The sequence below is a fragment of the Mustelus asterias genome, chromosome 8 (assembly GCF_964213995.1).
Source record: "Mustelus asterias chromosome 8, sMusAst1.hap1.1, whole genome shotgun sequence".
NCBI lineage: Eukaryota > Metazoa > Chordata > Chondrichthyes > Carcharhiniformes > Triakidae > Mustelus > Mustelus asterias.
The window spans coordinates 97,224,497-97,246,592 of NC_135808.1; the positions used below are offsets into that span (position 1 = coordinate 97,224,497).

A 22,096-nucleotide genomic window follows, 5' to 3' on the forward strand; every position below is an offset into this window, starting at 1 on the left:
TGGCCAATCAACCTAACCCGCACATCTTTGGACTGTGGGAGGAAACCGGAGCACCCGGAGGAAACCCATGCAGACACGATGAGAATGTGCAAACTCCACACAGACAGTGACCCAAGCTGGGAATCGAACCTAGGTCCCTGGAGCTGTGAAGCAGCAGAGCTAACCACTGTGCTACCGTGCCGCCATTGTTCTGGATGGTGTTGTGTTTCTTGAGCTCCACTCATCCTACAAGGTGGGGAGTATCTCATTGCACTCCTGACTTGCGCCTTGCAGATGTTGTACAAGCTTTGGAGAGTCAGGAGGCGAGCTATTCCAGAATTCTCAGCCTCTGACCTACTCTTGTCGCCACAGTATTCATGTGGCTGAGACAGTTAAGTTTCTGGTCGATGCCAACTCCCAGGATGTTGATGGTGAGGGATTCTACAATGGTCATACTGTTGAATGTCAAAAAAGAGATGATTAGATTCTCTCTTGTTGGCAATAGTCATTGCCTGATAGTTGTGTGGCAAAAATGTTACTTGCCATTTATCAGTCCACACCTGGACGTTAACCAGTTCTTGCTGCATGGGGACATAGACTGCTGCTTCATTATCTGAGGAGTTATGAATAAGGCTGAACATCATCAGTGAACGGCCCCACTTCAGACCTTACAATGGATGGAAAGTCATTGATGAAGCAGTTGAAGATGATTAGTCTTAGAACAATGCCCTGATTAATTTCTGCAGCAATCTCCAGACTCACCAAAGTTAATTGACCGCCAACAACCACAACCATTTTCCTTTGAGATAGATATGATTCCAGCCAGTGGAACATTCTGCCTTCTATTCACATTTCCTTCAGTTTTATTTGAGGTCGTTGATGTCACACTTGGCTAAATGTTGCCTTGATGTCACACTCACCTGTACTCTGAAATTCAGATCCATTGTCCATTGGACACTTCTGGAGCTGAACTGTGCTGTTCAACCAAGGCTTGACTTACTGTAGCAAGTAAAGTAGCTTGGTGGTAACCTTTTTTATTCAAGAACATTTCAAATATTGGTCCAGGGTAAGGTTAACATTGGAGAAGTGTTCACTAAATGCCCTCTGTGGATATTGCGAACCTCGAAACATTCATCTGCTCGCAATAACCCTGGAGGAAATTTAGGGAACACTTCTAAACACCCTCTGTGCTAATTGTTCAATGCCCTCCTCCTCTTCCCATTTCCACAGCTGATTTTGTTTTGTGGTCTTATTTGCTGTTCCCTTCCATCCTCCATCCCAAAGGCAGACATATGAAACCAGGCAAGACCGCAACCAAACTATTTCTGTGATAAATAACGCTCGTGCAAAATTTGAACAAAGTGAACTTGCCAAAATGATGAAACACACCAAAACTGTCCAATGTCAAGCAGAAGACTGAAATGATAAACCAGCAACTAACATGCAAGTATGGTATAATCCCTTTAAAAATGCCAACGAGAGGGCTTTCCTGCCAGTTAGCACCAAGGTGTACTGAGTTCAACAAGTGACAAGTGCTGCGGCTTTTGAAAATCAAAATCTGCAAGACTCATAGAATAATAACTTGAATTTTATTCTTCATTTTAACCATTTGGACATGGGTCCTTGCCATCAGGGTATCTGCCTATCCAGAATGGCTGGCAGCCAGAAATGTGGTACAGACTGTCTGCCACTATATTAGGAGTTTAGTTGACCTGGAAATGGCATCTCCAACCCAGGGATGGTACGGTGGCACTGTGGTTAGCACTGCTGCCTCACAGCGCCAGGGGCCTGGGTTCGATTCCCAGCTTGGGCCATTGTCTGTGTGGAGTTTGCACATTCTCCTCATGTCTGCGTAGATTTACTCTGGGTCTCCGGTTTCCTCCCACAGTCCAAAAATGTGCGGGTTAGGTGGATTAGCCATGTTAAATTGCCCCTTTGTGTCAGAGGGACTAGCTAGAGTTAAACGCATGGGGTTATAGGGATAGGGCCTGAGTGGGTTTTGGTTGGTGCAGACTGATGGGCCGAGTGGCCTCCTTCTGCACTGTAGGGATTCTATGAACCTCCCTCTTGGTAGGTTTTGGAAAATAAAGGAAAAATTGACTACAATAATAAAAAGGAACATAAAATCATAAAAGCCATTTGTTTACAGTTTCCCCTTATAAACAGGTATTACAGAACTTGATCAGGAACATACTGTAAAAAGCCCCATGTTTCCTCATAATAAAACCATTATTTAACCTACTCAATCAGAACAAATTTGTGGCCCTGACAATAATACACTGTGTGCTATTATCATCCCCATGGAGACCAACAAATCAAAAGAACTAAATTTACCAAGTGACCCAACGAGAAAACCAATGGACAAGATTTCACTTCTATCTGAATCTTTATCTGAATCATCGCTAACATCCCTGTGCGCTGTATGGTGCTGGGCAATCACTGGTACAGTGGTTTGCACTGTTGCCCACAGCACCAGGGACCGGGTTCGATTCTTGGCTTGGCTCACTATCTGTGTGGAGTTTGCATGTGCACGTGTCAGAGTGGGTTTCCTCCGGGTGCTCCGGTTTCCTCCCACAGTCTGAAAGATGTGCTGGTTAGGTGCATTGGCCATGCTAAATTCTCTCTCAGTGTACTCGAACAGGCGCCGGAGTGTGGCGACTAGGAGATTTTCACAGTTCATTGCAGTGTTAATGTAAGCCTATTTGTGACACTAATAAATATTTGAAACACCGACACTAACCATATTTTCCCTCATTTCCGCTACCAATTCCAGCCTTCACGTTCACCTTTTTTCACCTACACCACAACTCTTCTCCAGCGTACCTGATCATGTGGGCCACTTTTCACACCACCTGAGACACTTGGGTCTGTTTGCGTCCTACAGCCCAGGTCATGTGATCACCTGAACCTCCAAATGTATTGATCCCCCCCCTTGTGAAATCACCATCCACATCGAGCCCCAGGACAAGGCCCCTTAGGTCGGTCACCATCACTGCCTCCATCCAAGCTCCCTACGCACATGCCACTGCTGTCTTTAGCCGATCAGCTTGTGCTGACTCCATCACAATGCAAAATAGAAAAATGAAATATCCTCCGCCACATCATGAGCAATGCAAGAGTCTATTACTTTTGGTTATCGATGCTGTTTTAATATCATAATGTGAACTCAGCCAACTACATAAAAACAATCAAAAATAAGTGGGCATACGAATTCCATAAAATAGGAGCACAATAGATGGAACCAGCACAGAAGGAGGCGATTCAGTCCACTTTGTCTATGACAGCCCGAGGACACCCAGGTGCCCTTTCGCATCCCACCTTCCTGCACCCGGCCCACAGCCCTGTAGCTTACAGCACTTAAGGTGCTGATCCAGGTACTTTTTAAAAAGTCTCTGCCTCCTCCCCAAATTGGGCAGCGAATTCCAGGCACCCACCACCCTTTGCATAAACAATTCTATCTCATGTCCCCTCTATACCTACTTGCCACCATGATCAGTAACCCTCGGACAATGAGTACACCTTGTGAAGAAAAAGATTTAACATTATTTACACAATGAGTAATTAATTACATTATTGAAGTTAATAATTTATTGCATCGCTGAGATTGTGATGGAAAGAACAAAATTGTTGATTTTATTATATTGTTACACGATTAGTGAAGAGTTAGTTAGGAACTACATTGTTATGCATATGTATTTTCAGAATGCCGCATCACTCGTGCCAAGCAACACTCTATCAGTCTGCAGTACATGGTGGTATATGTGAAATACATTTGAAGACAGCTCCAGCATTTTGTGTCTAAAAGTATGAATATTTCGAACTACTGGGAACCACAAGTGAGAAATGTGAAAATATCCTAAAATATAAATCAACTGTACGGTTCAATGACCTTCCAAAAACTGCAGGAAAATGTATTCAGAAAGATCCTGTTAATTCCAATTTTTCCATTCAGAATATTTACATTCCAAAGTAGGCATGCAGTATAATTTGATTGAATATTTTGAACAGAGAACAAAACAGAAATCTGATTCTGCAAGATTTAACTATTAAGGACTGACCTGATATTCTTTCATATTTTCCACAGTAAAGTCAAACCAAACTCTGAAACGAGGATTGCAAGTGTCTGGTCTGATAAACAGATCATATTCAAATTCTGAGATGTAGTCTACACGACCAAGGTTTCCTATAAAAGAAAATGTATTGTTCTGACTTTTGTTCAATATAACAACATCTTGTAATTGTTCATAGTGTTTTTAACATAGTAACACATCCCAAGGCATATCAAAGAAGCAATATCAAAGTCTCAAACAAAGCCAATGAGATGATATTAGGCTGCATGGCCAAAAGTATTTTTTATTCGGTCCTGAGTTGGTGCAGAATGGTGGGAGACAGTCGGACATTGCACTGCGGCCAGAGTCAGCACGGTCTTGTGGGAGACAGTCGGGAGCTAAGGCGCACAAAATGTCACCATTCCAGCTGCTGTGAGACAGCAGTGGGGGTGGAATAAAACAAGTGTGATGTCATGGGAAACGAGTAAATTGGTCAGTACAAGAGGTAGTGCATCTGGAAAATTAGGGCCAATATGATAAAGTAATATAAGTTAACAAAAAGGATGAAAGTTAAGGCATGCAAGGCAGTTCAGTCGAGAGGAATATGTTTCCTGCAATATGTACAAAGTCATGGACACCCGACCGCTACAGGAATTGTAGCAGGTGGGGGGGGCGGACCATGCAAAGGTCTATTGACTTCGGGCAAGATTTTCCGGTTTTGGTGCAAGTGGGGTTTCTGTGCCCTTCTGTGCCCTTCTGTGCCCTTCTGTGCCCTAGATGGCCATATGTGCAGGAAGTGTTGTCAGAAAATTCAGTCCCGTGTTTTGGAGATTGAGCAGTGGCTGGAGCCACTGTGAATCATCTGCGAGGCTGAGAGCTACATGGCGAGCACGTTCAGAGAGGTGTCACACTGCAGCTTGAGGGCCTGGATCCGAATAGCAAATGGGTGACCAGCAGATAGTCCAGGAACACTAGGCAGGTCGTACAGGAGTTCCCTGGGGTTCCACTCATTAATCAGCCTTCCACTCTGGAAGCTGGTGAAGATACTGGTTCCTCAGATGGGTGCAGTCAGAGCCAGGACTGTGGCACCACAAGCGGCTCGGCTGTACAGGAGGGCAAAGATCACAAAGTGGCTACCAGACATTCATCCGGGGAAGGATGAACAGCCAGAGGTTGTGATCCACATTGGTACCAATGATTTAGGTAGTAAGGAGGATAGGGATCTTGCAATCAGAATTTAGGGAGCAAGATAGCAATTTAGCAGGCAGAACCTCAAATGTAGCAATCTCTGGATTATTCCCAGTGTCATGTGTAAGTGAGTTATCTTATCCCTTACTGTGACTTCACCCATTAGCATAACATTCTTTATACTAGTGCTATCTGAGTGCAAGTGAGTTATAAATCAGGTGAATGTGTTGCTGGAAAGACGGTTCAGGAGGAGAGTTTGTAAGGAGCATCCAGGAGGGCTTCTTGAAACAGTATGTAGATAGTCCAACTAGGGAAGGGGCCGTACTGGACCTGGTTTTGGGGAATGAGCTGGGCCAGGTGATCGACGTTTCAATAGGTGAGCAGTTCGGGAACAGTGACCACAGTTCAGTCAGCTTTAAGGTACTGATGGATAAAGATAAGTGTAGTCCTTAAGTGAAGGTACTAAATTGGGGGAAGGTTAATTACAACAATATTAGGCAGGTACAGAAGAATGTAGATTGGGGGCAGATGTTTGAGGGCAAATCAACACCTGGCATGTGGGAGGCTTTCAAGTATAAGTTGATAGGGATTCAGTTCCGGCACATTCCTGTAAGGATGAAGGACAAGTATGGCAAGTTTTGGGAACCTTGGATAATGATAGGTATTGTGAGCCTAGTCAAAGAGAGAAAGGAAGCATTTGTCAAAGCTAGGAGGCTAGGAATACACGAAGCAAGTGTGGAATACAAGGAAAGTAGAAAGAAACTTAAGCAAGGAGTAATGAGGGCTAAAAGGGGTCATGAAAAGTCATTGGCCAGCAGGATTAAAGAAAATCCCAAGGCTTTTTATACATATATAAAGAGCAAGAGGGTAGCCAGGGAGAGGGTTGGCCCGCTCAAGGACATGGGAGGAAATCTATGCGTTGAGCCAGAGGAAATGGGCAAGGTATTAAATGAGTACTTTGTGTCAGTATTCATCAGAGAGAAGGACTTGGTGGATGACTCTGGGAAAGGATGTGTAGATAGTTTAAGTCATGTTGAGGTCAAAAAGGAGGTGGTATTGGAGTTCTTGAGAAACATTAAGGTAGGTAAGTCCCCAGGGCCTGATGCGATATACCCCAGAATACTGAGAGAGGAAATTGCTGGGGCCTTGAGAGAAATCTTTGTATCCTCACTGGCTACAGAGGAAGTCATGATGTGGAGATGCCGGCGTTGGACTGGGGTAAACACAGTAAGAAGTCTCACAACACCAGGTTAAAGTCCAACAGGTTTAGCACAAGCCACTAGCTTTCGGAGCGCTGCTCCTTCATCAGGTGAGTGGGATTTCAGTTCACAAACAGGGCATATAAAGACACAAACTCAATTTACAAAATAATGGTTGGAATGCGAGTCTTTACAGGTAATCAAGTCTTAAAGGTACAGACAATGTGAGTGGAGAGAGGGTTAAGCACAGGTTAAAGAGATGTGTATTGTCTCCAGCCAGGACAGTTAGTGAGATTTTGCAAGCCCAGGCAAGTCGTGGGGGTTACAGATAGTGTGACATGAACCCAATATCCCGGTTGAGGCCGGCCTCATGTGTGCGGAACTTGGCTATCGGTCTCTGTTCAGCGACTTTACAAAGTAAGTGTTCTCCAAGGTGGCCTTCACGACACACGACAACGCAGAGTCGCTGAGCAGAGACTGATAGCCAAGTTCCGCACACATGAGGACGGCCTCAACCGGGATCTTGGCCCGCTCAAGGACGTGGGAGGAAATCTATGCGTTGAGCATACCAAGTAAACCTGTTGGACTTTAACCTGGTGTTGTGAGACTTCTTACAGAGGAGGTCCCAGAGGATTGGAGAATAGCCACTGTTGTTCCTTTGTTTAAGAAGGGTAGCAAGAAAAATCCAGATAATTACAGGCCAGTTAGCCTTCCCTCAGTGGTAGGGAAATTATTGAAGAGGATTCTTCGAGACAGGATTTACTCCCACTTGGAAATAAGGGGACGTATTAGTGAGAGGCAACATGGTTTTGTGAAGGGGAGGTCATGCCTCACTAACTTGATCGAGTTTTTCGAGAAAGTGACGAAGATGATTGATGAGGATAGGGAAGTGGATGTTGCCTACATGGACTTCAGTAAGGCCTTTGACAAGGTCCCTTATGGAAGACTGGTGCAGAAGGTGAAGTCGTATGGGATCAGAGGTGAGCTGTCAAGGTGGATACAGAACTGGCTCGGTCATTGAAGACAGAGGGTAGCAGTGGAAGGGTGCGTTTCTGAATGGAAAGCTGTAACAAGTGGCGTTCCTCAAGGATCAGTGCTGGGATCTTTGCTGTTTGTAATATATCTAAATGATTTGGAGGAAAGTGTAACTGGTTCGATTAGTAGGTTTGCGAATGACACAAAGGTTGGTGGATTTGCAGATAGCGATGAGGACCATCAGGGGATACAGCAGGATATAGATTGGTTGGAGACTTGGGCGAAGAGATGGCAGATGGAGTTTAATCCAGACAAATGTGAGGTAATGCATTTTGGAAGGTCTAATACAGATAGGAAATATACAGTAAATGGCAGAACCTTTAAGAGTATTGATAGGCAGAGGGATCTGGGTGTACAGGTGCACAGGTCACTGAAAGTGGCAACACAGGTGGAGCAGGTAGTCAAGAAGGCATACGGCATGCTTGCCTTCATCAGCCGGGGCTTTGAGTTTAAAAATTGATAAGTCATGTTGCGGCTTTATAGAACCTTAGTTAGGCCGCACTTGGAATATAATGTTCAATTTTGTTGCCATACTACCAGAAGGATGTGGAGACTTTGGAGAGGGTACAGAAAAGATTTACCAGGACGTTGCCTGATATGGAAGGCATTAGCTATGAGGAGAAGTTGGAGAAACTTGGTTTGTTCTCACTGGAACAACAGAGTTTGAGGGGTGACCTGATAGAAGTCTACAAGATTATGAGGGGCATGGATAGGGTGGATAGTCAGAAGCTTTTTCCCAGGGTGGAAGAGTCAATTACTAGGGGGCATAGGTTTAAGGTGCGAGAGGCAAGGTTTAAAGGAGATTTACGAAGCAAGTTTTTTAACACAGAGGGTAGTGGGTGCCTGGAGCTCGCTGCCGGGGGAAGTAGTGGAAGCAAATACGATAATGACTTTTAAGGGGCGCCTTGACAAATACATGAATAGGATGAGAATGGAGGGATATGGTCCCCTGAAGGGTCGGGGCTTTTAGTTCTGTTGGGCAGCATGGTTGATGCAGGCTTGGAGAGCCAAAGGGCCTGTTCCTGTGCTGTAATTTTCTTTGTTCTTTGGAGGGCTTCAGAGTCCTCAGGTACTCGGACTAGCCCTGGGGGAGATGACACCTGTACAAGTCGGCGGGTTGCACCTGAACAGAGCTGGAACTCAGTTCTTTGCGGGACGGTTTGCTAGTATTGTTTGGAGGGCTTTTTACTAACTTGCCTAGAATGTGGAAACCAAGATGGAATTTCAGACAGGAATGTCAAGATGTACAAAATACTGGGAGGGACAGATAGCACTCGTGTAGAGAATGTTATGTTAATATGTGAAGTCACAGTAAGGGATAAGATAACAATGTCTAAATCAGGGTTACTCTGCATATATGTGAATGCATGGAGTGTAGTAGATAAGACTGGGGAGTTACTGGCACAAAGTGTGCGGAAATATGATGCTGCGGCATTCACAGAGGCCTGGCTCAAGGAAGGGCAGGGTGTTAAATATTCCTGGGTACAAGTTGTCAGAAAAGATAGGAAATGAAGAAAAGGAGGAGAGATGGTGGTATTGGTTTAATAAAGCATTGCAGTGCTGGAGAAAGAGAATGTCCCAGAGGGTTCAAAACATAATCAATTTGGCTAGAGCTAAGGAACAAAAAGCGTGTAATTACATTGCTCGGTGTAGTCTATAGACCGCTAAGAGAAGAATGTAGAAGAACAAATCTGCAGGGAATTAGACAGAGATTCAAACATTATAGAGTCGTTATGATGGGGGACTTTAATTACCCAAATGTAGACTGGGACAATGTTAGTGTAAAAGGCAGAGAGAGGGAAAAAATTCCTCGATTGTGTTCAGGACAATTTTCTACAGCATATTGTGTCCAATCCAACAAAAAAGATTACACTGTAGGACCTGGTTCTTGGAAAATGAGGTGGGCCAAAAGATCAAGTGTCACTGGGGGAACGTTTAGGAGGCAGTGATCATTGTATTGTAAGGATTAGGATGATGATTGAAAAGAAAAATAGGCAATCCAGAGTAAGAATAATTAACTGAGGGAGAGCCAACTTCAATGGGGCAAGAACAGTGCTGGGCCGGTTAGACAGGAAGGAAAGTTTGGCAGGAAAAACTGTAGCTGAACAGTGAGCTACATTCAAAAACGAAATGGTCCGCGCACAGTCAAGGTATATTCCCTTAAAAAAGAAATTTAGGGCACACAAATTCAAAGCTCGCTGGCTGAAAAGGGAGATAGAAATTAAGATAAGGAAGAAAAAAATTGCTCATGACTGGTGTCAGGTAGAAAATTAAATTGAGAACAAAGATAAATGCAGAAAGTTAAGAGGGGAAGTGAGAAAGCGCACTAGAGAAACAAATTATGAGAAAAAACTGGCAACCAACATAAGGGGGAATCCTAAAGTCTTCTATAGACATGTAAATATGAAAGTAAATATAAAAAATTGTACAAGGAGTAGGGCCAATTAGGAACCAAAAAGGGATTGGCACATGGAGGCAGTGGGCATTGCTTAAGTATTAAATGAAAACTATGCATCTGTCTTAACCAAGGAGATGCTACACAGCCCATCGTGAAGTCGAGGAAACTCTATCTTTAGAGAGTTCAAAATTGATAAGGAGAGAAACTGTTGAATAGACTGTCGGTAGTTGAAGATGACAAGACACCGGGACTGATTGAGATGCATTGAAGAAAGTAAGAATGGAAATTTCATGGGCACTGACTATAATTTTCCAGAGGATTAGGGGAGATACCAGAGGACTGCAGAAGTGCAAATGTTATGCCCTTGTTCAAATACGGTTGTAAGAATAGCCCCAGTGATGACAGAGTTTAACATCAGTGGTGGGCAAGCATCTGGAAATAATTATTCATTGTAGAATTAGTAGTCACATGGGAAAATGTGATTGATTTGGAAGAGCCAGCATGGATTTCTAAGAAATTATGTTTAACAAACTGGTTGGAGTTTTTGAAGAGGTAACAGAAAGGGTCGTTGAGGTAATGCTGCTGATGTGGTGTATATGGACGTACAAAATGTATTCATATAGTGCCACACAACAGACTTGTGAGAAAAGTAATAGCTCATGGAATAAAAGGGACAATAGCAACGTGAATACAAAGTTAACTGAATAATAGGAAGCAGAGAGTAATGCGCAATGGATATTTTTTAGGCTGGAAGGTTTGTGGTGATGTTCCCCAGAGGTTGCTGCTTTTCCTGATATATATTAATAATCTAGATCTTGGTGTATTGGGGACAATTTCAGACAATGTAGATGACACAAAACTTGAAAGTATTATAAACTGCGAGGATTCAAATTTCAAAAGAGCATAGACAAGTTGTTGGATTGGGCAGATAGATAGCAGATGGAGTTCAATGTTGAAAAGTGTGAGGTGATGCATTTTGGTAGGAAGAATATGGAGAGACAATATAAGTTAAAGAGTAAAATTCTTAAGAAGATAAAGGAGCAAAGGGACCTGCATGTAAATGTGCATTGATAATTGAAGATGGCAGGACAGGTGGAGAGAACAGCTAATAAAGCAATTAGTATTCTATTTAAAGGGGATTAGAGTACAAGAGCAAGCAGGTTATGTTGAACTTATACGAGACAGTAGTTAAGACCTCAGCTGGAGTATTGTGTACAGTTTTGGATGCCATGCTGTAGGAAGGGTGTGAATGTATTTGAGAGAGTGCAGAAGAGGTTTACAAAAATGGTTTCAGGATAAGAAGCTCCAGTTATGAAGATGGATTGGAGAGGGAGGAACTTTTCTCCTTGAAGAGAAGAAGGCTAAGAGGAGATTTGATAGAGATGTTCAAAATCATGAGGGGACTGAACAGAGTAGATAGAGAGTAACTGTTCCTGCTTGTAAAAGGATCAAGAACGAGAGGGCACAGGTTTAAGGTCATTAACAAAAGAAGTAAATATGAGAAAACACAGCAAGTGGTTCAAATTTGGAATTCACTGCCTGTAAGTGTGGTTGAGGTAGATTAATTCGAGGCATTCAAGAGGGATGTGATAGTTATCTGAATAGAAACAAAGTTCCAGGGTATGAGGAAAAGGTATGGGAATGGTACTAAACCATAATGCTCATTTGGTTGGCTGGTGCAAACACGGCGGGACAAATGGTCTCTTTCTGTGCTGTATTAATTTTGTGATTCCTTGGATGTGGGGATCGCTGGCAAGGCCAGCATTTATTGCCCATTCTTAATTACCCTGCAAAAAATTGTAATGAACTGCCTTCTTGAACTGCTGCAGTCCAACTGGTGTAGGTAAACCAGCAGTGCTGTTAGAGAGGAAGTCCCTGGAATTTGATCCAACAGCAACGATATAGTTCCAAGTCAAGGTGGTGTGTGACTGGGGGAGAGGGAACTTGGTGTTCCCATGTGTCTGCTGCTCTTGTTCTGCCAGGTGTTAGAGATCATAGATTTGTAAGGTACTGTTGGAGGAGTATTAACAAGTTATTGCAGAGCATCTTATAGATGGTATGCACTGCTACCTCTATATATCAAAGGAACTCCTGCAGCCACGTCTTGGGGCTGAGATATTTGGCCTCCAATAACCACAATCATCTTCCTTTCAGTTTGGTATTCCAGCCAGTAGATAGCTTCCCTTGATTCTTATTGACTTCAATTTTGCTGAGGCTGGTTGGTGGCACACTTGATCAAATATTGCATCAATGTAAAGGGCAGTCAATCTCACTTCATGAAATTGGTCAGCTTGGTCAAAAAGGTAGTTTTTAAATGAATCTCAAAGGAGGAACGGGCGGCACGGTGGCACAGTGGTTATTATTGCTGCCTCACAGCGCCAGAGACCCAGGTTCGATTCTCAGCTTGGTCACTGTCTGTGCGGAGTTTTCACATTCTCCCTGTGTCTGCGTGGGTTTCCTCCGGGGTGCTCCGGTTTCCTCCCACAGTCCAAAGATGTGCAGGTTAGGTGCATTGGCCATGCTAAATTTCCATCAGTGTACCCAACAGGCGCCGGAGTGTGGCAACTAGGGGATTTTCACAGTAACTTTATTGCAGTGTTAATGTAAGCCTACTTGTGACTAATAAATAAACTTTACTTTTTAGAGAAGAAAGATAGAGAGCTAAAGAGGTTTAGGGAATGAATTCTAAATCTTTAGGGCCTTGGCAGCTGAAGACATGTTCTCCAAGTGTGAAGTATGTAAAATAGGAGATCTCAAGAGTCAGTATTGGCAGAGCACCTATAACTTGGATGGTTCCGGTGCTGGATGAGATTACAGAGATAGTAAGCGATGATGCCCTGGAGAGATCTGGAAACAACAACAAGAATTTTAAAATTGAGATTTCAGTGTAGGTACGAGACGACAGTGGAATTGGAGGGAACAAGACTTCGTGCAAGTTCGGACATGGGCAGTAGAGTTTTAGATTATCTCAAGTTTACAGAGGGTAGAACTTGGGTGGCCACTCAGGACTAGTCAATTCCAGAGATAACAAAGACTTGGATAAGGGTTTTAGCAGATGTGTTGAAGCAGGGGCAGAGTCAGGCAATATTACAGAGGTGGAAATAGGTGGGCTGAGTGATGGCGCAGTTGCGTGTTTGGAAGCTCATCTCTGAGCAAATATGACACTGGTTTGTGAGCAGTCTGGTTCGGCCTCAGATGATTGCCAAGGAGGGAGATGGAGTCGGTGCCCAGGTAACAAAGTGACCATATTGGACTTCTTTCCCAAACCAGTAATTAGCCTTTATCAAGTAAATATGTCACAGATAATTAAGTTTTCCAAACTACTATCTGCCTCATTTGTGTACATACTGGGATGCTCCCCAATTAGAAGAAAATAAATGAGGTGACAAAAGCACTTTGATGAAGAATGTGCATATCCCGTCAGCAGTTATTCGTAAATGGGAGTCACTGTCTATTTCCACGGATCGAGTTATCCGTGCTTCCTTTCAATATTGTGAGTTAAATATTAGTGATAATATTCAGGAGTTAAGATCTCTTAATGTCCTTAGGGAGATTGAGGATTTTATGCCTGATTTCAACTAAGAATAAGTGAACTACCTTTATTTCAAATGGCTCAACCATGTCAAATTTATATTGTCATAAAATTAGTTTTAAAAAATCATTTCCAAGATGCAAGCTTTGCTAGCAATAGCAGCATTTATTGACAATCCTGAGTTTCAGTAATATCTTTTGTAATTATCTTTGTGGCAGCTTAACTCAACTGAGTGACCTGTCAGGGGACTTCAGAGGGCAGCTAAGAATTAACCATGTTGATGAGGGACTAGAGTTGTCGTAGGTTAGCCGAGATAATGATGGCAAGTTTCCTCACTAAACAGTAAATAAGTAGGGTTTTGAATGACAATCTAACAGGTTTATGGTCATTTTTATTGATAGCAGCTTTTTATTTTCAGATTCTTTTTAAATGAATTCAAATTCTGAACCTTTCATGATGTAACTTGAACTCTCATTCTCTGGATTGCTGGTCCAATAACATAACCATTACACTTACACATAGATCAAGACAAGGAGCATAAGTTTATTTTCTCCTGTGAAAAATCAGCATGCACTACAAATAGAACAGTACAAACATACAAATTAGAAGCAGGAGTAGGTCTCTCAACCCGTCAAGGCTGCTCTGCATGGCTGGTCTGAATGCAACTTCAACCTCACAATTCCTGCCTACACCTGATAACCTTTCACACTTTTGTTAATCAAGAACCTACTTAAGCTTTGCCTTAAAAATATTCAAAGATTCTGCTTCCACTGCCTTTTATGAAAGAGAGTTCCAGAGACTCATGACCCTCAGAGAGAGAAATTCTCATTTCAGTCTTAAATGAGCGATCCCTTATTTTTAAAAAGTAATTCCTGGTTCCAGATTCTCCAACAAGAGAATCTTCAAATAATGGGATTTTAAACATTTTGATCAAGTTACCCCTTACTCTTCTAAACTCTCGTGGATACAACCTACCTTCTCTAATCTTTCTTCATAAGACAACCACCCATTCTTGGCATTAATCTAATAAACCTTCTCTGAACAGATTCCTAAAGCATTTACATCTTTCCTTAAATAAGGAGACCCATATTGTACATAATACTCCAGATGTGGTCTCCAATTGCTCTATGCGATTGAAGAATAACCTCCCTAGTTTTCAAATCTTACTAATTACTCACTGCACCTGTATACCAGCCTTTCATGATTTGTGCACTAGGACACTCAGATCCTTCTGCGCCTCAGAGCTCTGCAATCTCTCAACATTTAGATAATAAACTTTTTTATTCTTCCTGCAAAAATGGACAATTTCACATTTGCCTCCATTCTAGTCCATTTGCCAGATTTTTTCTCACTTGCTTAACCTATGTCTTTTTGTAGCCTTCTTGCGTCTTCTTCACAATTTACTTTCCTACCAATCTTTTTGTCGCCAGCAAATTTAGCAACCATACCTTCAGTCCCTTCGTCCACGTCATTTATGTAAATTGGAAAAGGTTGAGGCCTCAGTGCCTATCCCTGTGGCACACCACTCGTCACATCCTGCCAACTAGAAAAAGATCTATTTATGCCGCCTCTGTGTCCTGTGAGATAGCCAATCTTCAGTCCATGCCAATATGTTACTGTGAGCTTTTATTTTACACAATAACCTTTCACAGAATAGAATAGAATCCCTATAGTGCAGAAGGAGACCATTCGCCCATCGAGTCTGCACTGACCACAATCCCATCCAGATCCCTATTCCTATAACCCCACACATTTACCCTGCTAATCCCCCTGATATTAGGGTCAATTTAGCATAGCTAACAACCTAACCCGCACATCTTTGAACTGTGGGAGGAAACCAGAGCACCCGGAAACCCACGCAGACATGGAGAGAATGTATAAACTCCACACAGACAGTGACCCGAGGCTGGAATTGAACCAAGGTCCCCGGCATTGTGAGACAGCAGTGCTAACTACTGTGCATGCTTTGTTGTGGCACATTATCAAATGCCTTCTGAAAATGTAATTACAGTACATCCACCAGTTCCCCTTTATCCACAGCACATGTGATTCATTCAAAAAATTAAAGAACATTTAGTTAATTTATTCATTTATAAAAGGTGCACCAAAATGCAAACATATATCAATTGTGATCTTTTTCCCCCTCTACTTAAACATTTTAGCAGTTTAGTTTTAATAACATGAAACACTAAACAAGCGATTGATTTCATGTTTTGGCACCGGTCTTGGCCCTGAGGCTCTTCCAACTTGTGCTGGAAGAGGGAAAGTACATAAGAATATAAGAACTAAGAACAGGAGTAGGCCATTCGGTCCTTCAAGCCTGCTCCACTATTCAATAAAATTATAGCTGATTTGATTCTGGCCTTAACTCCATTTTCCTGCCTCTCCCCCATAACCCTCAACTCCCTTGTCAATCAAAAATCTGTCTAACTCCGTTCTTTTTTTAAAAAAATTCCATTCCCTCTCATACTCCAATACTTTTTTATATTTCTTGCTATTCCCTCTCATACTCCAATTTCTCCCATTTTACTTTGTTTTAGTGATCATTTCTGGTTTCTAAACTTCCCCAATCTTCTGGCCTATCATTAATCTGCACAGTATTGTTCCACCTTTCTTTCAGTCTGAGACCACTGTAATTTCTTTAAGAAATCAAGAGATCATAAACTGTTTAAATCATTTCCTTGTAGCTGTTTATTTAAAAATGGATTATGCTGGACTAAAAAAAAGTATGGCTATTACAGGTCACATGATTTGCAAGTTGCCCACAGTTCTCTAACCAACCAGTAGTAATTACAGGAAAAAGTTCAACCCTTATCCTTGTGGAATCTTACATTTACCATTGTGTGGACCCATCACAACCAATGAAACAAATGAACAGCAGATAGTGTGTCTCCCCACCCTAGACTGATAACAAAGCTACCAAAAAGTTTGACATTGATGCTGCATTCAATTGTTACCAAACAATCAATGCATCATTTGACATCCAAAGTTGTAACTTAGAGCAAGTCTTGATTACAAAAACAGTGCTCATTTGTTATCATTACGCGCTCAATTAACATCATAATCCTCCTATTCCAGGAATCATCAATGCGCTTAAAAATGTTTAAGAGCCATCACAGCTTGTTAAATTTGTGAAAGTGATCATAGGGTATTATCGGCAACAAATGAGATCATTAAGCATTAAAGCAATCAGGAGGCAATCACTGCAGCTTCCTAAATGTTCTGATGAGAAAACTAAACAACTCTAACCACTTATTTTCACAATTTTTCCCAAGAAATACCCTATCCCTTCCATTTCAGCTGGCATGTTATCCTTTCCTATCAATCATTCTCCGGTGCTTCTACTGTGCTAATTTCACCAGGGTCACCAACTCTGGGGATAAAAACAAGGAACATTTCATTGGGAGAAGGGGGTGCCAGAGCAGGCGATAAGTAAATAGTCAACAACATTAGAGACATTAGTGAAAAATGTGGCATCGTTAGGAAATAAGAGTGTATTGGAATTAAATTAAAAAATATATGAAATGAGAAAGCTAATAACTCACAGGCCTCTTTGACAGCACCTTCCAAATCTGACCACCTACAAGGGCAAGGGCAGCAGAAGCATATGAACACCACCATCTGCAAATTCCCTTCCAGATCACGCACCATCCTGACTTGGAACTACATCACTGTTGCTGAGTCAAAAATCTAGAACTTCCTAACAGCCCTCCTCTACTTGGCTGCTGTGCTCAATTACCTGATCACTGAGATCCTGGAGCTGGCTAGCAACATGGGTCAGGGACAACAAGATGACCCACATCATCCTCTGCCACCTGCGGCTCACCATCCACATGATAAAGAGCTCAACAAGCTGCTGGGGAGCGTCACCGTAGCCCAGGGTAGGGTTGAGCCCAACATCCAAACCATGCTACTGCTGAAGAAAACTGAATATTCCATCAAGGTTTAAAGCTGAAGGAGAAAGATCAGAAAAGAGTAAAAATATATTGCAAATAAAACATCGAAACTCATTAAACCTGCAGATGCTAACAATGACCATCTATCTCCTAAGGTAAACAATGGATTTTGACTCGAGACATAGAAACTGATTGTTAACCCAAAACTGACTCATTAATGGGCAACACAACATGGTAATAAGCTACTTTGGCCGTTGCAAAGTTTTAATATTACACTCCTGTAATCCCAGGACATTCACTTGTTAACATCCAGCCTGCCAACACCAAAGCAGACTCTAGGCTGACAACAAAGCCTGCCTCAAGTCTAAACCTCCTCAAAGTCTGATTCTATTTTTGTTATCTCTGTCTCTATGTACCAACATCATCTTGTTGCATCATCAGCAACTTTGAAGGAATTCAGCGACTCTTGTGTCCAGCTAGATAAACCCACGTGAACTTTAACTCCTACATTAAAGAAACTTCACTGAATTCTAACATTCTGGACTCTAACATTGATGTGAACGAATATACCTTTCCTTGTCCTTTTATGATCTAAATTATTCTTAGTTGTAAAAGTTTCTTCTTTCTGATCTCCTTCTTGTGTGCTTGTGTGTATGTATGTAATTGCGATAATCATCATTGAATATATAGGTAACAATAATTCTTATTTACCCCTAAAGTGAGCTTGTTGTGAGTCACTCTAAAATTGACCTTACAAACAAAGTGTTTGTTTGGGAACACACCACAATCTATTTCCAAGTATTAAAACACATCTGCTTATGGACAGATGGCAAGAAAAATAAAGGACTTCCATTTGCCTCTTTTCCTTGTCCATAACAGAAATTGGGGGTCTCAAATCAGAAATAGACAAACGAGCCAAAATTTGACTGAAGTCCAAATTTAAGAAACAAGCTGAATGTGATACTAAGAACATAAGAAATAGGAGCAGGAGTAGGCCATCTAGCCCCTCGAGCCTGCCCCGCCTTTCAATAAGATCATGGCTGGTCTGATAGTGGTTTAGTTCCACTTACCCGCCCGCTCCCCATAACCCTTAATTCCCTTATTGATCAGAAATCTATCTACCTGTGACTTAAACATGTTTAACGAGGTAGCCTCCACTGCTTCAATGGGCAGAGAATTCCAGAGATTCACTACCCCCTGAAAGAAGAAGTTCCTCCTCAACTCTGTTCTAAACTAACTCCCCCTTATTTTGAGGCTGTGTCCCCTAGTTCTTGTTACCTTTCTAAGTGGAAAGAATCTCTCTGCCTCTACCCTGTCTAGCCCCTTCATTATCTTATATGTCTCTATAAGATATCCCCTCAGCCTTCTAAACTCCAACGAGTACAGGCCCATGTGTGTTTCTAACACACTAACATATGTGTTTCACTTTCTAGCGTGATTGAAAGAATTAAAGTATACTTCTTTACTTCTTTCTTTTCCAAGAGCACATGTCAACAAAAAAATAAAATTCATGTTTTTCCCAGAGGGCAGTAAGAATGTCATGTCCAAAAGACATGAGATCATAAATTGTTTAAATCAAACCTTACATGCTGCTTATTTAAAAATGGACCAAAATACGTCTGCTAGAAATCAGTTGATTTGCAAGTAGGCGACAGTTCTGGTAACTACCAATGGTATTTACAGAACAAAACTCAATCCTCATATTTGTGAATCTCACACCGAAATGTGGGGACCTGTTCTAATCAATGAAACAAGGGAGCAGCAGAAGGTTTGTCTCTCCAATCTGGACAGTTAACAAAGAGAAAGAGAGCCATCCAAACTCATTATACATCTGGAGATGCTAATAATCACCATCCATCTCCTAAGATGAACAATGGATTTTGTTTCGTTTATTTATTAGTGTCACAAGTAGGCTTACATTCACACTGCAATGAACGAAGAAAAGTACAGCACAGGAACAGGCCCTTTGGCCCTCCAAGCTTGCGCCGATCATGATGCCTGCCAAAACTGAAACCGTATGCACTTACAGAGTCTGTATCTTTCCATTCCCATCCTATTCATGTATTCGTCTAGTTGCCCCTTAAAGGCCGCTATCGTACCTGCTCCCACCACCTCCCTGGCAGTGCATTCCAGACATTCACCTCTGTGTAAAAAACTTACCTCGCACATCTCCTCTAAACCTTTCCCCATGCAACTTAAACCTATGTCCCCTGGTACTTGAGTTTTCTATCCTGAGTATCTGACTATCCACTCTGTCCATGCCACTCATATTCTTGTAACCCTCTATCAGGTCACCCTTCAACTTCTGTCGTTCCAGTGAGAACAAACCGAGTTTATCCAACCTCTCCTCATGGCTAATTCCCTCCAGACCAGACAACATCCTGGTAAACCTCTTCTGTACCCTCTCCAAAGCATCCACATCCTTCTGGAAGCGTGGTGACCAGAATTGTACACAACATTCTAAATGAGACCTAACTAAGGTTCTTGACCTGCGAATTTTTATACTCAATGCCCCGAATGATGAAGGCAAGCATGCCGTATGCCTTCTTGACTACCTTATCCACCTGCGTTGCCACTCTCAGACATCGGTGGACATCTCTCTGCCTGTCAATAGTCCTAAGCGTTCTACTATTTATTGTATGATTCCTACATGCATTGGACCTTCCAAAATGCATTATCTCACACTTGTCCAGATTAAACTCCATCTGCCATTTCTCCACCCAAATCTCCAACCAATCTATATCTTGCTGTATCCTCTGACAATCCTCTTCACTATCCGCAATTCCACCAATTTTTGTGTCGTCTGTGAACTTACCAATCAGACCAGCTACATTTTCCTCCAAATCATTTATATATACTACGAACAACAAAGGTCCCAGAACTGATTCCTGTGGAACACCGCTAGTCACAGTCTTCCATTCAGAAAAGCACCCTTTTACTGCTACCCTCTGTCTTCTATGGCCAAGCCAGTTCTGTATCCATCTTGCCAGCTCTCCTCTGATCCCGTGTGACTTCACTTTTCATACCAGTCTACCATGAGGTACCTCATCAAAGGCTTTTGAAGTCCATGTATACAACATCCACTGCCTTTCCCTCATCTATCACCTTCGTCGCTTCCTCAAAAAACTCGATCGAGTGAAGCACAACCTCACCTTCACAAAACCATGCTGTCCATCACTGATAGTCCATTTGTTTCCAAATGTGAGTAAATCCTGTCGCTTAGAACCTTTTCCAATAATTTCTCTACCTGTGTTACTGTGAAAATCTCTTCGTCACACTTCGAAGCCTGTTCAGGTACACTGAGGGAGAAATTAGCATGGGAAATGCACCTAACCAGCATGTCTTTCGGACTATGGGAGAAAACCGGAGCACCCAGAGAAAACCCATGCAGACATGGGGAGAACATGCAGACTCCACACAGACAGTGACCCAAGCCGGGAATCGATCCTGGGTCCCTCGTGCTGTGAGGCAGCAATGCTAACCACTGTGCTGCCCTAAACTCAAATCAATTCTAGCAGTGGTGGGTTTTAAACCTACGGCTCCTTAGAGACTGGAGCCTTAATCCAGCATCTTGGACCACTCGGCCACGCTATTACAGAAAGCAGAGAAACAGGAATTTAACATTTACCTGAAGCTGACTCATCAATGGGCAACACCACATGACCTAGGCTTCTTTGTCCTTTGGAAAGTTTTAATATTACATTCCTGGACTTCCAGGGCAGTTCAACATCCAGCTGCACACCAAAGCCAAACTCCAGGCTGACAACAAAGCTTGCCAAGTCTAAACCACCTCGAAGTCTAGTTTTCTGGAAAATCCTGCCATCACCTGTAGAGTGAAACAAGGGCAGGATTTTGCAGACACCTCCCTCAGTCAGGTCCCACAGCAAGTCAATGGCTCTTTGGCTGTCCCTCCCACCTCCCTCCTTGCACCCGCCCCCCCCACCCCACATCTGCATGGCTTAACTACCCTCGAGAAAGTAGTGCTCAGCTGCCTTCTTGAACCACTGTGATGTAGGTACACCCACAGTCCTATTAGGGAAGGAGATTCCAGGATTTTGACCTAGTGACAGTGAAGGTACGGTGATATATTTCCAAGTCAGAATGGTGTGTGGCTTAAAGGGGAACTTCCAGGTTATGGTGTTCCTGTGCATCCGCTGGCCTTGTCCTTCTAGATGGTGGATGCCATGGGTTTGAAAGCTGCTGCGTGGTGAGATCTTGCAGTGAATCTTATAGATGATACACACTGCTGTGCATCGATGGTGGAGGGACTGAATGTTTGTAGATTGGTTGCCAATCAATGGGCTGCTTTGTCTGGATGGTGTTGAGCTCGAGTGTTGTTGGAACTGCACTCATGCCGGCAAGTGGAGAGTATTTGAAGAAGGGGATTCCGTACCAGCTAATAAGATTCATAGTCAGCTTGCAGTTTTTCAGAGAACAAGGGATCAGTAAAGGGTTAAATGATTAATAGACAAGCTAACACAAACAGTTTACACATATGTGAATGCAGTAAGTGAATCAAAACAAGTAGTTATGATTTTAAAACATAAATGCTGACATTTTTAATGTATTGTCCACTTTAGTCAAGAAAAGTTATTGAAAGGCATGGTGGTAAGTGTCATTAATTTAAAACCAGAGGTCTGAGAACCAGGTGATCAGCAGTAGTGACATCGGAAATTCCTATGAGGGAACGTATTCTGCAACATTAATGAATAGATGCAATCACTGCCTAGACACAAGGATAGATATTATCCTGGACACAAGAACACATGTCTATTCAACTTGGCATTGAACCGGTGGGAATGTTCACTTTATGGTGGTGT

At 42.5% G+C, this 22,096-nt stretch overlaps 1 protein-coding gene across 1 annotated transcript in view; it reads right to left on the reverse strand.

Moving 5' to 3' along the window:
• The window catches only part of agbl4 (AGBL carboxypeptidase 4), a 769,208-nt gene that overhangs the window by 690,633 nt on the left and 56,479 nt on the right, over positions 1-22,096 (reverse strand). Inside the window, exon 4 of the mRNA XM_078219206.1 lies at positions 4,038-4,162. Coding sequence (XP_078075332.1) covers positions 4,038-4,162 — 125 coding nt within the window. The remainder of the gene's footprint in view (positions 1-4,037; positions 4,163-22,096) is intronic.